Below are 16,028 nucleotides of genomic sequence, written 5' to 3' on the forward strand. Positions count from 1 at the left end.
GACATTTATTCTCCATTGAAATCTCTTTATAGGCTAGGCTGAATAAGCCTAGGCACTGGGAATCAGGAGTTTGGAGACGTAATCCTGAGTTTATCAATGACTTGGCTGGTTGCAAAGGTCTAAAAAGGGGATAAAGAAACTTGAATTTTACATTATCACCAAGTTATAGCTAGTTAAGGCTTGCAGCCAACTGGGACTATAGCAGCTTGACCATAAAATAACAGTACCACCTCCTCACAAGGGACTGGGGAGGACACACAAAATTTATCAAACAAAAATTTGGAAGTGTTATTGCAGAAATAGCTGTAAATCCTTTAGAAATGAGGGATGCTCTTTGGTGTGTGACAAAATGGATAACGAGAAGTGAATGCAGAATCTCACTAGCAGCACAGAAACATTGGGATACAAGAATCCTAACCAAACGTATTAAAGCAGGCTTTCTTGGCCATACTGCAGCTATTTGGTACCTGTCCATCAAAGTGGCAGTAAACTTAGAAGCTAATGAGGATTTTCCTCTGGGGTGGGGAATCCTGGGCCTTTGGTGTAGGGAGTGTGGCTGGGGCCTCCCTGAATATTTCTTGGGCGCCAAAAAGTAAACTAGTCCAAAGGTGTGGCAGCCAATCAGACCCCCAATCTGCCTGCACTGTACCCTGTTTACATGCAATTCATGATGAGGCTGTAAAACTAGCAATAGAGCAAATAAAATTAAAGGATTTCCAAAATGGGGGGCTGGGAAAGATAAAGGAATTTACTCTGAGAGCACTGTAGGTCTACCTGAAGGATTTTGCTAGAGGTTGGGATTGCACATGGCTCATTTGCACAGAAGCTCTCATTGGACCAGCCCGTTGGTAATAAAATTACATACAAATTAACGAGAACACTGCAGAAGTTAAAGGTGAATTATATTTGGGAGACTGGTGGAAGACAGCAAAAACCTTCCAAAATAAGTGAGTATCTGGTATTACATAGTACAACTTGCAGCCAAACTTAACTTCAAATATGAGTACGGTAACTTCTCTGCTTAGAAGGGGAGTACACATTATTCAATATTGTTACGTTTGAGATGGAGATTGAGACCTCAGTATCCTAAAGAGCACTGCCTTACTTCAATGGTTAATGGGGAATTTTGGGGTTACTTTTCTTACTCCATTTTTCAAAATAGAGAATGACATTTCTGTAAGTGAGGGGTAGGGCAAAACTATGAATATGTGCTGAAAACTTAGGCAGAGGATCAGGAAGGCCTTCCTGATAGTGAAATCTCTCTTGGTACTGGTGGGGGAAGAGGTAGCACAATGGCTACCTGATGTCAGACTTTTTAGAGACTTCCCCAAACTATCTCCAGAGTAACAAGACTTCCAGTAGTCAGACAGATTTTCTCAACAATCCTGAGCACTTAAGACAATGAGATGCAGGAGAAGGGAAAAGAACAGACAAGACAGTGTTTGTTGGAGGCAAATATGGGTGGTGTGGTGAAGCAATGCTATGCAAAAGCAACTTCTTTCTGAGGAGTAATTTTCTTTATGACTGGTCATTAGGGCTCCTCTGAGAGGTAGGCTGCCCTTTTAACAGAAACTTTTTCCCAGGATGCCTTTCTGGTGCTTTCCCTTTAAAGCTGGTAGGGGCAAGCTGCTGCAACTCTAAATTAGCCACCTTGCAATTGGCTACTACTACTCCCTTTACTAGCCAGTAAGTATTAACTTCTTTTATACTTGATGCTACCTCCTCAGGACTAAGGGAAAAAACTTCTATCTGCAAGGGTAAGGTGTTCCTCTCCCCTGTGAAAATACCTGGCTCTGTGGGGCTGTGGAAGATGGAGGCGGCTGCTGTTTCTCCTATGACCAAGGGACTCCTGATCAAGCTGACAGGCATTGCAAGGGCTGTGGATTGCTCTTCTACTGCAGAGTCTGAAAGCAGCACTGTACTGGAGGGCTACCCCTTGCAGACAGGGTCCAGGAAACTCCACAAAGTGTGCACTTCATTTTGTTCCTCTTGCAAAACAAAACATCCAAAAAACTATCAAAGCTATTAAAGGTAGAAGAACTGCATGTGAGGAAACCTAGGTTAGGCTGCAGTAAAATGGAGCAAAAAGCTGTGAACTTGCATGGACTCTTGCTTTCCTACAGGCAGATTACAGGCTATTAGGGGTGTGTGTAAGAAAGAAAGGAGGTTGAGTTGTGGCAGAAAGTGGGTAAGGTGTTCCTCAGCACACCTGATAGCCTCTCACCTGGCTTGCATGTGAGAGAAGCTGAACACAACTGCTCTGCAGCAATTAGGTTTTTAATTACCATAGTACAGATCTTGTGTCCATGCTGATAAATGTTCCTAAGTTACCCAAGGCTGGGTTCTGTGCTGAATATTTGTAAGGCAAAGTAAGACCTAGCTCAAAACTGGTGCTGAAGTGGATTAAGAAAGTACATTTGTCCTTGAAAAGTGAAAAAACCTGAAGCCAAGCGTAAAAATAGTGGTAAGTTTGTTTGTCCTTCCTCCTAACCACTGCTGTCTGTTAATGCCATCAGTGTTAGTCACACTCCCTGAAGAAGGGCTGTTATCTTGTAGTACTTGTAAAAAACAAACAAACAAAAAACCTGAGAAGTCCTGAGAAAAAGAGCTTCAAAGTCTCCTAAGCATGTGACTTTTCCACTGGTACCAGCTAGTTAATATTTTAAGGAATTCTGAAACAAAATGAGTTAGCTTAAAAAGTCATGGAAATTAATTTTACTTGGGGGGGGAAACCCTGATATTACAATAAATAATTTGAATAAAACACCAACAATTTTGCTATATTGTTCCTCTAGAGTAAATGTTTAAATGTTATTTATTTAGTCAACATGGTGTGTGACCCTCTGGTGGTATCTTGCCAGGGGATTTTACAATCTAAAAGGAATTACAATTCATTTGTTCAGAGTACTAACTGGCAGCAAGTGCTGACAGTTGTCTATCAGGGTTGTATTGATCAGCAACAGGTGTCTTAATTTTATGTCTGAAGTCAGAATTGGGCCTTTGTGGAGGGAGTCTGGGTGTTTTGTTTTTTTTCTTATACTCATGACAACAGCCCATAGCAGAGTCACCAAGAACTCTAAAAAAGCCTGCAAAATAAACTGCAGAACCACTAGCTAGCATTTTGGGTTAAGTGTTGAAAAACAAGTGAGAAGTTAGAGAGCCTCTGTGCTTACAAAGAGAAGACCCAACAAACTACCAATTAGTCTCTCTCATTTCAGTCTTGGATATAGTGACTAGAGCTAATGCCATGTATGTACTTTACCTTGATTTCAAGTAGTAAAAAAATCTTTTATCATATGGCACCAGCCATAGGCCTCAATTGCTATTGGGGCCCAATTATGCTAGTTGCTGTAGAAACATGTACAGTTCAGGTTTTGCTGCTGACTCACATACAAGGGGTAACAGAACAGGGGTAAGGTCGACCTGTAGACCATAAGCCAAAAGGCTTTTTGGGTGCTGAAAAATAGAAAACCCTCTTATTCAAACCCAATACTCCTCCTCTATATACAGAGACAAAAAGGAGGTGGAGCCTAAAGACATAATCCATATGTTAATTACCATTTGAGATAACTTTAAAGTGTATTGTGCTAAACTGCACAAAGGCACTTTTAATGTGCAGTAAATGTCCACATGGGATTTAGAGTGGAATAGTTAGTGCCCTTTAAATTCACACCCTACCTATTTTAGACTTACTTCCCTGTGTAGGCTGAATTATCAAGGCAATCCAGCATATGGCTGGCAGCAAAGATCAATGTAAACAGATATGCCTAAAATTATAGGGCCAGTTCCTCAGATGGTGTAAATGTGGGTCATTCCATTGACTTAAACAAGGCTGTCAAGTTACTTCAGCTGAGGAGCTGGCTGGTACTGTGTGCTATGGGGAAAACCAAAAAGATGAGACCTGGGAGTATACTTGTGCAATGTCATCCCGGAATGCCTTTTTGTGCCTGTGCCTTTGGGACACACTAACTTATCTTCCCTAGGAAGGCAGTGCTGGAAGAATCTACATTCATATTGGGTTTCTTTATAATTTTTGTACAGTCCTGACATGTTTGCTACGATCATATTAGATTAGATTAGAGGTGTTTCCTCATTCATGTACCATAGAAATACCATCTGTAATACATTTTAAATACTATATAATACTAAGTTATTATTTTGGCCAAAGCTGCATGAAATATAATTTAAATTTGGTAATTTAATATACAACAATCAAAGCCACTAGTACATTTTCTTTGCTATTCTTAACTGCATTTTAGTAAATGTGTCCCAAATTAGTTCTATCCAGGCCTTGCCTTCCCCTTTCAAATTGTGGGAAGTGTTGCATAGCACGCAATTGTTGGTGCTCACAAGGCTTGATGCTTTTCACAGGTCTCTGGAGTGAGGTTTTAAAAAAAAAAAAAATCCCATGGGCTTGCTGACTTAGTCATGTGCATTTAGCATGGCCTTCTTCCCAGAAGGGTGGTGCACAGGAAAATATTTTGACACTTACCTGTGGAGATGTGATATTAGAACACATGCTGTAAAGATCAACACGTTTCTCTTCACTGGAAGGAGAGTGGTGGTGATGTGAAGCATGTACGTAGTTATTGATGGCCGAAAAGGGCTGTCTGAATATGCTGCTTCAACCTGCTGCCACTCCCCCTGATGTAAATAGCACAACTAAGTCCCTGCTGCCTGAAGGAGCTTCAGTGAGGTGGGAGAAAGGAAAAGAGGTATCCAGCACAGAATGAATTTCCTTTGATCCCTGTAGTGCAGCAAGAAAACTCATGCCTCTTCCCTTCCACATTTTATGATGCTTCATAAACTCCCTTCAGATTATTTGGGTGTGGATGTGATGAACAGGCTCTCTAGGACTTTAGTCCCAGCCCCTCTTTGCCAGTTTCCTCTATTTGCACACCTGCACTCTCAACAGAAAATCTGAGTTTATGGTGCCAAGTCTCATAGCATTGTTTACAGAAAATGCTCTTTGTTGTTTTCTACTCCCGCCTCCTCTAACATATGTAAGTTATTAAAGAATGTAGACCTTTTATATGATGACAACTATGACTTACTGAGCAGCAGACATAACTAAACAAGCACCACTAAGACAGAGACGGCCAAGATATTTTTCATCACTTTTAAAATATTTTTTCCTTGCTACAATTTAGAAGCCCTAGCTGAAAACATTTCCCTTCGTTACAGGTGCACGCTGAGGGTTTATCATTGGAGGGTTGTTCATGAGTGCTAAGTTACTGGCCTTGAAAATTTCTTACAAAAACATCACAGAAGAATCTGCTTTATAAACAAGCCAAAAATCACATGCAAAGAAAAAAAATTTACAAGGATTTTGCAACCAGAAGAAAAATCAAAGAATGTCAAATTGTAGGCCGAATACTTGTAACCTAATAACCTTGTAAACTTCTGTTTTCATGGCTCACAGAACAACTAGTACTGCATTAGCTTAAAGCATGTTTCCTAGGCCACATGATGTACCTTTGCCTTCCGTAGGCTTATGCATATGTCAGATTCCAATTACTCTCTTCTGAATGTTACATATAAAATGTTTGTAGATCTGGCAAGACCATGCAACTTTTGTGTATGTGGTTGGAGTGGAAAATAAAGCTGTATAAACAGCCTATAGCTAATAAGACAAATTAAATAGAACTAGCAGCTACCTAGAAATTAATTGGCTTTAGTGATGTCTCTTACATCTGTGGTGGGACTTCTTAAAATTGTTTCAAGATAAGTGCCCAATCCTGTAAGCAGAACTCTGGTTAATTCAATGAGAATTTCAGATGTGGAAGGAGTGAGCTTCACATGATATCTTCTTCATTTATTCAAAACCAGTTCCAGTCACTGTCAATCAGAATTCTTTCTGATTCTAACCTTGAGCGAAAAGTTAGTTTTGGTTTAATTATCTAAAAAAAATGAGTACCATTTAAAACACAGCTGCAGTCACAGTTTAAGGGATACTTACTATAAATCTCTGTACAGTTTGTTTTTATGCAACAAAAATAAAATGGCCATAATCAGAACTCCCTCATCATATTTAGTTTCCTAGCCTTTTTGTTTACAGCTTTGATAGCTTGAATAGATTTAAACGTGTTGAAAGGCAGGAGGCTCCAGAGGCATAGCGAATCTCCTTCAACATGCCACACCATTCCTTCGTCTCGTCGTCATACCTGCAATTAACAAAATACTGTGAATTCAGATCCACTTCAATTTCTTAGCTCTTTGAGCTTGACCTTTTCCCTCAGACACATGTATAACAAGGAGAATAATCCACATGTCAAGAGCTCCCAGCAGCCTTTGTGTTAAAGTGTTACTATATAAGAGCCCTTCTTCTAGCCTCCCAAATAGAATGTTAGGATGCTCTGATTCCTTCCTGCTCCCTTTGTCCCTTTATCTTACTATTGGCTAGGCACCTTGCAACACGTTTCCCTCATCCCTGGAAGTCTCCTGGTGCCTCTTCCCCAAGTATTTCCTCTCTCCCTCTTCAAATCATTCCTCAAACTCATTTCTTCCCAGAATCCTTTCTACCATCCCACCAATTGCTCCGCACACCTTAAGTCACCTGAACAATTCCGGAGTTGCAGACTATATGAGATTTTTCACATATATTGGCTAATTCAGATTCAAACTCTAGAATGTGTGTTTGTGACTCTCAATAAGGGAGTTTGGTCTAGAAGTGTATATGTGGATTGCAACTCATCTATCTATTTGTGTATGTGAATGCAATAATAGGGATAATACTCTCCATTTTGCTGTCTCTTTCAGATCATCCTGCATAAGAAAAGTTGAGCTTAAAATTGTTTAGGCAACCTAAGAAAGAGGCTTGCAGCATTGTGTACAAGGTGACATTAGGGTACTTTAGCCAAAAAGTCAGAGTGCAACATGTATTTCACTTTATGGAGCTGAACCGACCTAGAAATACTGCACCCCACTCTCCTTTTTCTATACTATAGCCTGCAACTGGCGGGATGTGATTTAGAATGTATTGTTTACATTATTTCACCAGAAGGTGGAAGTATTCTCCAGATCTAAGTCTCACATCTGTAATACTTCATTGCACACAAAGATTGTGCTCACCGGACACTATGGCATGTATATAAATAGTTCATTTATGAAATGAAAGGGTAATACTGATTTGACTTACTCCCTAGCTTCTATAAAACTCAAGGTGAATTTTCCATTTAGGAAATGTGATTACAATAGAACTTACTTCCATATGTCATTAACTTCATTTGGTGCAAATTCCTTGGACTCAAGCTGAACCATAGCAAAACCGCCAATAGCGTACAGGGATCCATTCAAGTTGACTAAACTGATAGAGCTTCTCTCCTGGGGGAATTCAGGCATAACCTCCCACCTATAAGTTATTTACAAACAAAACCAAATCAGTCAGACAATACTTTCTAAACATTCTGTTCAGAATGAAAGAAGTATCTGAGATATCCCATGCTGACCGCTATGGTTGGCAGAAACAAAAGGGTTAAGGATTAGTCTGAGGAGCCTTAGCATGTGAGAAAGCCCACAGCATACCAACATTGACATTCTGCTTCTCCATTCACTAGCATTAAGGCCAAAGTGTGCATTCTCAAGATCCTTTATGCAGGGAAGGTCCTCATTTCTTTCTGCTGCAGCCTCCAAAGGTGTATGTATGCTTTCTGTTCATTCTGTTGAACCAGCATTAACATAATGGAGCAAGAAGAGTCAAGCTCATTAGCATTGTCAGGAGTCTTCCACTGCAATATTACTCTCCCCTATGCAGAATCATAGCATAAAAACCTAAAACACTTGCACAGGTAAACCCAACGAGCTCAATTTTCCTCTCACGCTGATGTAACCCATTCACTCCAGTGGAGTTATTACTGATTTTCAGCAGTGTAAATGCAAAAAGAATGTTAGACTTTCCTGATAAGATAGGTTTAAATGCAGAATGAAAGCATAAGAAAGCCATAAAAAGTATTAAAGTAGGATGATAGATAATTATCTATATTCTGACTTGCTTTTGTCAAGCATTGGGCAAAACGAAACGTTTCTACAGGAAAAGGTCATAGAGTAGAAGCTAAAGTCAAATATATTCTTCCCTACATGAATAATTTTTTGGTAAAACTTCCACTTTTTATATTATTAGTTTAATTCTAGATATGACTTGCCCTGGGATAGAATATATTTAACTTCAAGTGTATCTGCTACGTAAAAGATCAACATATCTTTATAGATTTTACAGTAATCTCATTACAATTATGACCTCCATAAATAGTCAGTATACTCTGTAATTAAGTGCATGGATTTAAAACTGAAAATCTGTTTGGAGCTTTTATATTAAATAGTAATTATTTGTGAAGCAAATAGTTTATCCTGAAATGTTTCCCCTGACTTTAACTAACATCTTTATCATTTCCCCCACAATAAAATTAATTAAAAATAAGGCAACTTAGTCACTAAAATTCAAATTAAAAAATTATTTTAAAATGGTCTGGATATGCACTCACTTATTAGTGGTGAGGTCAAAGGCTTCGACAGAGGCTGAAAGCCCTTCTTCAGTGACACCTCCTGCAATCACAATTTTGCCTTTATGGACAGCCACTCCAAACATTGAGCGAGCCACTTTCATGGGAGCCAGATCTCTCCAGTCTCCCTTCTTGGGATTGTATATAAATACCCTGTTAGTACATTTCCTGTGGGGGGTAAAAAGAAAAACTCTAAGCATCTCTGGTAAATCCTTTGAACAGATAAGTTTAAAGAGAGACCTAACTTAAATGGATTTTCTGTGTAACTTATTCTCAGTGAAAGAGTGGCACATACCTAGATCTGCAGTGTTCCTGCTCATCACACTTATTTCAGATCCAGGTAAACGGCTAAACAAAGGTGGGTGGGTGCAGTGGGGGGCAGGGGGAAGAGAGAAAGAAAGAAGAGCTGGGCACTTAAGGTTTTTTTAATGCTAACATGTTAACTAGATCATCCTAATTGAATTTGCTCTCCCAAGTGCATTTAGTGCTGTATGAGGACTTTTAATTCTTGCAGAAGTCAATACATACAAGTACTATTTATTAAACTAACTACATGGTTTGGCAAACCTCTGTCTGTGTCTGAGCCACGTTAATCACGATCTTCCTCCTTCTCCTGACTTGAGGTTCTCTCATTTCTAACTTAGGCCACGTCCAGACTACCCGCCGTATCGGCGGGTTAAAATCGATTGCTCGGGGATCGATATATCGCGTTTAATCTAGACACGATATATCGATCCCCGAGCGCGCTTATATTGATTCCAGAACTCCATCAACCCCAACGGAGTTCCGGAATCGACACGGAGAGCCGCGAACATCGATCCCGCGCGGTGTGGACGGGTGAGTAATCCGATCTTAGATATTCGACTTCAGCTACGTTATTCACGTAGCTGAAGTTGCGTATCTAAGATCGATTTTCCCCCCCCTAGTGTGGACCAGCCCTTAGACTGTATGCTCTGTAAGGCAGGGATAAGGCCTTGTGAGTTTCTGTAAATCCCCATTCACAGCCGTAGCACTGGATATAAATGTTATGCTATTTACATAGTGCCATAATGTGTATGGTGCTTTACACACAAGAAAAAATGTCCCTGTTCCACACAGCTTGGTTAAGATGGTATGTGTTGAGGGATGGTAACAAAGAGAGGGGACTGAGCACAAGGATTACTACAATAAGATTGCACAGTTGCTTTAGCTGATTATATATAACCCTTACAATGTGTGTATTAACACTTATCATACTATCCCTAAGCATGGAAGACTAGAGTTGATAGGAAGAAATGTGTATTTAAGGAGAGATTTGAGGTGTAGATATGGCAGATCAGGTCAGGATAAGAGGTTATTTTCTTAGGGGCTACAGTGTAGTTTAAGATAACCAAATAACTAACACTGTGGACTTTTATCCTTTTGCAGAATATTCTGTTTTGGAGAGATGTATCCACAAAATATGGAGTGTTGACATACCCAAATAAAAAGCTGCAGGGACAAGTCTACTATCTGTGAACGGGACACTTTTAAAATGTAACATATATAATTTCTTGATTACAAGAGTCAGCTTGAGGAAACCCTATCTTCTAATGTAGTGGTTTGGTTGCATTAGTGTTCAATGTTGGAAAATTCTAACTCCTCCACACACATTTGCATCTTTATTCTGGTTTATAGGAAAAGTAAGACGATTTGCTCATTGAGTTCTTGAGATCCTCATTTTATATCCTGTACATGAAGAGCAAGCATTTCACTCCAGGACAGAGTAAGACAGCAGCACCAAGTAGAGTGATGACCAAGTTGTATAGTAGACAACCTGCTTGTAGAAATTAGCTAATTTCTGATTGTAGCAGACATCTCTTGCACTCGTCAGTCAACCCTTTCATGGTGTCCCCATGTTATTTCCCATTGAGATGCATCCTATTTCCACTCAGGCTCCTAGTCTTTCTTACTTTAATGAAATGATCATAGTATGGCTTCAACTACAGTGCTAACAAGGCTTTGCAATTTGGAATGATTAACAACAGGAGTTTCAGTAGCTGGATACAGTCCTCAATGTGCTGCGAATGTTTTTTGGTGTATAATTTGACCAAGAAGCTAGGAATAAGAACCCAATGAGAAACATTGAATCATGTATGCACAACAGAACATAGTATGACATAGAAACAAAAAAGTCGGCTAATCAAGTCAATTGGCCATAATAATAATAGGTATGTAGTACTTTACATTATAATGGATATTTTGTAGATATCATCATGTGATTCCATGTATCAAACCCACAACCAGTTGCAAATAAAGTGAGCTTTGATTGCTGTGTGAGGACACCCAGCTAATCAATGCTACCAATTACCATGAAATTATTTGGTACTCACTTGTCATCAGTCTTTCCTCCAAGACAGTATATCATCCCATTGTGTGAAATTGTTGCATGGCCATATACTTTGAGTGGAAGCTTTTTGGCCTCATTCCATTTTACTGCCCTGGAATTGGAAGATCATACTATTAGGGCAATTTAAATGAAAAAAGGGTTATTTTAAACATGCTCGGTAAACATAAACTGTCAACTTACACAGGATCATAGCACAATACTGAATCCAGAGATTCCTCTGTCTGAAGGTCCTTTCCTGCAATTACATACAGTTTGTTGTCTGACTCTCCCAGACCAAAAAGGCATCTGGCTGAAGGCAGTGGAGGAAGGCCTATCCATTCACCAGCAATGCTATCCAACTGAAAGAACATCAAAATAAGAAATGTCAGGAAAGATGCATAGTAAAAGCCCACACCATGAAAACTGTGTGAAATAGATTTAGATGCAGTAAGTGGATCAGTAGGGCTCTACATTACATTTATTCTAACTGCCCATTCATTGGATAAGCTGACATGTGCCAACTTTTGCCCCCCAACCCCACCTCAGGATAGTTAATGCCAACTTTTCCCTCTCTATTCTCTCTCCAATACTCCTGGTCATTTTGTTTCTAGTCATTAATTATTACTGAAGTATGGCCTTGGCTCATCATCCTGTACAGAGGGATCAGCAGAGGATTGCTTCCTATACCGTATTAAGGGTGAGGCAAGTGCATCTGCCCAGATGTTTGAATGTTATAATTCTTGACGTCCCTCTGCCATGTACATTGGCCAAAGCGGACAGTCTCTACATAAAAATAAATGGACACAAATCAGATGTCAAGACTTATAACATTCAAAAACCAGTCGGAGAACACTTCAATCTCCCTGGTCACTCGAGTACAGACCTAAAAGTCGCAATATGACAACAAAAAAACTTCAAAACAGACTCCAATGAGAGACTGCTGAATTAGAATTAATTTGCAAAATGGACACCATTAACTTAGGCTTGAATAAAGACTGGGAGTGGATGGGTCACTTACACAAAGTAAAACTATTTCCCCATGTTTATTTGCCCTCTCACTCCCGTTCCTCACACATTCTTGTCAACCGCTGCAAATGGACCATTCTGATTACCACTACAAAAGTTTTTTCTCTCTCGTTGGTAATAGCTCACCTTAACTGATCACTCTCGTTAAGAGTGTGTATGGTAACACCCATTGTTTCATGTTCTCTGTGTGTATATATCTTCCTATTGTATTTTCCACTGCATGCATCCGATGAAGTGGGCTGTAGCCCATGAAAGCTTATGCTCAAATAAATTTGTTAGTCTCTTAAGGTGCCACAAGTACTCCTGTTCTTTTTGTAGATACAGACTAACACGTCTGGTACTCTGAACCTGTCAAAAACTTTAGTTTCCATTCACTTTCGCTTTGCTGTAAGCAGTTACAGAAGAGGAACAATGGGCAGACAGAGGAAAGACCGTGGGATATTTTCAGAGACCTACACTACATGAAATTGCTTATTTCTACCTATGTCCTTGCATAACCCGGCTCCCTGTAGTATCTTAGTTCCTCCCCAGCAGTTAAGAATAGAAATCTTTTTCTTCCTTGTTTTCCAGCCTACAAACTTGTGTGTGTGCGCTCAAAGTAGTGAGGTTTATATTTAGCTCTGAAAGGTGAGGTGCAGAGTTATTCTTGTCCCTTGTGGAAATGAGGTCCATAGTGTATGTCCAGCTCTGGTGAAACTTCTGGCTCCAAAACTCACTAGTTTCCTCCTGTTGGTCAACAGATTATATGTTGCAGTGGAACTTGGGAATTAATGGACACAGATTCCTCAGTTAAGGCCAGTTCAGGCAGAGCTTTGCGTATCAGGATGGAGAAACTCTTGCATCCTATTCATTATAGCCACGAAAGCTTATGCTCCAATATGTCTGTTAGTCTATAAGGTGCCACAGGACTCTTTGTTGCTTTTTAAAGATAATCAGTGAATCAGTAGTGTAACTGGTATGGGGAACTTCCTTTTGCATATAAGTTCTGATGGAGTAATGTACAATTAGGGACAAATTTCTTGATGGGCAGTAGCTTAGTTTTCTCCCACCTTGCCAGGCACTTAATGAAGTAAGGCCAGTGAGGCAGAAGTGGTGGAAAAGCGGGGACTTATGAGTGGAAATGTTGTAGGACTACCATGTTAAAACTTTGAAGGAAACAATCACCAAGCTGGTAGTGCAGAAGAGTAGAGATATTTTAGCAGTGTGCTACAGCACCAGCACTTAGGAACAGCAATGGAGTGGATAAGTGGGATGGGGACAGGAGGGCAGCAGAAATTAAGGGCATTGATCAGGGAAAGATGTACAAGAGGATTCTGGAAATTACATCAATGACTAGCCTCACTCCTATTGTATATGTGTCACTAAAAACCCCATGATGGAATTATAGCTTGATAATTTAGTTCTAATTCTAGATTCGTTTCAGGAAATAATCTAATGTAACACTTGCACTGCAAGCAAATTTTTGTAGCAACTCTTGTACTTCATTGATTAGTGCTTTGTCTATGTAAGGAAATAAAACAGTATTAATGTACTTTCTCTCTAGAAAACAAACAGTTCTTTCTCAAAATTTGTACCTATCTCATTACCTTAGTATCTGAACGCAATATATTAATCCATAGCTCATGAAACAGTTGCAATAATTGCTATTTTCAATGTCTGCCAATGACTTTTAAATTATATAATTTAGTATTGCCTTGCTGTATTATATGCTAACAAAGGATCTGATCTTGTATTCCTTAGGCTAATCTCCCACTGAAGTCAAGGATTTGGAAACAGAGCATACCATATAATAAATCAAGAGATAGTTGAGATACCCAAGGGTACAGAATGTAACTATGTATCTAAAAACCTCAGGATAAATTTTACATAAGCATACTCCTTGAGCTTTTTTTTGTGTGTGCTAATTTTATGATATCTGTGTCACTATAGTTAAGGTTCAGCCATAGTTTGTATTAATAAATCTTACATTTACATGGATTTAAATGTTCACATACACTCTAGGCTGAAATACAGTATTTGGAGCATTATTACAGGCTGTTTGCCAATTTAAAAAGGTTGTATTTAAACTGACATATCTCAAATTACTTCAAGCTTTATAATTTTGGCAATCTGCCAGCCAACAACATGCTAGGACACTTACTGATGTTTTGGGGGCGGGAGGAGAATTAAATTGGTTAGGACACTAAGGGCCAGATTTTTAAAGGCATTTAGGAATCAAAAGATGCAGATAGGCGCCTAGCAGGATTTTCAAAAGTGCCTAGGCACCTCTGATTGAAATCAATAGGAGTAAGGAATCCAGGCACTTTTGAAAATCCCAGTAGGTGCATCTTTAGGTGCCTAAATACCTTTTGAAAAATTGGCCTAAAGTGATTAAAACATGTTAACTAAACTTTAAGAAGTCACCTAGGCCTTAATCCTGAACACAGAGAACATGCAATTCCCATGGACTTCACTAGGAGCACTGGATGCTCGGCACCTTTTAAGAATGTGCCCAAAATGCATATTTTCATAAAAGCTTTTGTTTTAATAGGAATCAATTTAATATAGAAACCTGCCATTAAGGCATCTGTTAAAAGCCAAGCAAGTCAAGTGAAAGATGACAGTTGTCCCTAATGGACTATGCTGTTCTGGGGAGGAATTTCAAAGACTACAGCAACAAGCAAAACTTTTACAGGAAAAAATCATGTGACTGAAATTAATTAAATCAAACATTACCCTATTCTACATTTAGAGTTAAACCTAAATACTCTTCAGTAACTTGCAGAAAGTCTGTTTTTCATGTTATGCTAACACCATACTGATATGCCAATGAGTATGAGGCTTATACCTGGAAGAAGTATGACTGTAAAGGCTGATCCTTGTTCTCCTCATCCACATACAGTCCTCCAACGACATAGACCTGATTTTGTTTGGTGACTATGCTGGAATGATTTCTGGGAATCTGTTCTGCCAGGGCTGCCAGGAAACATTCATTCTCTACAGGGTCATAAGCCACTGCAGCTGTGTCATTGACCAGAAGAATAAGGTCTTTGACAAACATACCATGTCTCGGAATGTCATTGAGGTATCCAGGGAGTAAATCTTCATCCCCTACATCACCATTTACTTCCCCTTCACCTGACTTTCCCTTGCTTACAGTAGGTTCAGGCAATTTTCCAGCAAAGGCATTCTTAATAACCTTGATTTTTTTCTGAAGATCTGAGTTGCTTTTGATTATATCATCCTTCTCAACATGCTCCTTGAAATATTTTTCTGCCATAAGACGAAAACGAATGCAGTCAAAAACTTCTCCCAGGCTCTTTATTCTGTTCTCTTTGTCTGTTCGGACCCATGTCATTACTGCTTCAAATACCACTTCTTCCTTTTCTACGTTTAAGCTGTCAGGTGAAATAACTGAGATGAGCTCATGGGGAGCAAGCTGCATGAAGTCCTCTTCTTTGCAAATCTGCACAAAGTGGTCTGACACAAAGTCACGGGCAGACAATGCAAGTCTTGGGCAGTCAAGGAGGAGACCTAATCTAAGGATGGCTAGACAATTACCAACAGCAAGTCTTTTCTGAAGATAGGAGACACACACAGTGAATACAGAAGGGATCTGAAAGCGGCTGGCCAAAGCAAAAATATCTTGCACATTAGAATCATTGAGATCAATACTTGCAGAGTAAAGGTACCTGACAATCATATCTAGGATGCTAGGGTCCACATTGTCTAGAACTACCTCCTTTTTTTTCTCTTCACTTTGCTCAGATAGGAAATACTCACGGAAATAAGGACTACAAGCTGATAGAATCAATCTGTGGCAAGGTAAGCTTTTATCACCAGCTTTTAGATAGCAATCAATGAACTTTTTCTCATCCAGTAGTTCCTTGAGGCCATCCTGAAGAAGTGTGGATTGGTAAAGTCGAAGCTCTTCAGTGAGTTCCCTTTGGGAATCCATTTTGTGAATAATATGGGTGTGGGGGGGGGAAACTGAAAGCTTTAGCTGTTGTCGGTACTAAGGTCTGCCTGTAAAAAGGCAGATCAATGTGCTTTGCCCAGCCTGAAGTCTCTGTAATTTAATCTTTCCAACTAAATATAGGTACAGCCTCTTACAAGTTGGAATTTAGGGTGGATGGTAGTGTGGAAAGAAGAGTTGCTCTTGCAGCTGTCATAGATTG

The 16,028-nt window shown here is 39.5% G+C and overlaps 1 protein-coding gene across 1 annotated transcript; it reads right to left on the minus strand.

The window, feature by feature from the left end:
- Positions 1 to 5,800: 5,800 nt before the first annotated feature.
- On the minus strand, positions 5,801 to 15,884 carry KLHL41 (kelch like family member 41). Its single transcript, XM_050916269.1, has 6 exons — positions 14,699 to 15,884; positions 11,047 to 11,204; positions 10,850 to 10,957; positions 8,481 to 8,666; positions 7,205 to 7,351; positions 5,801 to 6,164 (listed from the first exon to the last, which is right to left on the minus strand). Exons 1-6 carry the CDS (start codon positions 15,806 to 15,808, stop codon positions 6,053 to 6,055), a joined length of 1,821 nt encoding a protein of 606 aa, XP_050772226.1. The 5' UTR covers positions 15,809 to 15,884; the 3' UTR covers positions 5,801 to 6,052.
- Between the last annotated feature and the right edge of the window lie 144 nt (positions 15,885 to 16,028).

Source organism: Gopherus flavomarginatus, chromosome 10 (genome assembly GCF_025201925.1).
Source record: "Gopherus flavomarginatus isolate rGopFla2 chromosome 10, rGopFla2.mat.asm, whole genome shotgun sequence".
Lineage (NCBI taxonomy): Eukaryota > Metazoa > Chordata > Testudines > Testudinidae > Gopherus > Gopherus flavomarginatus.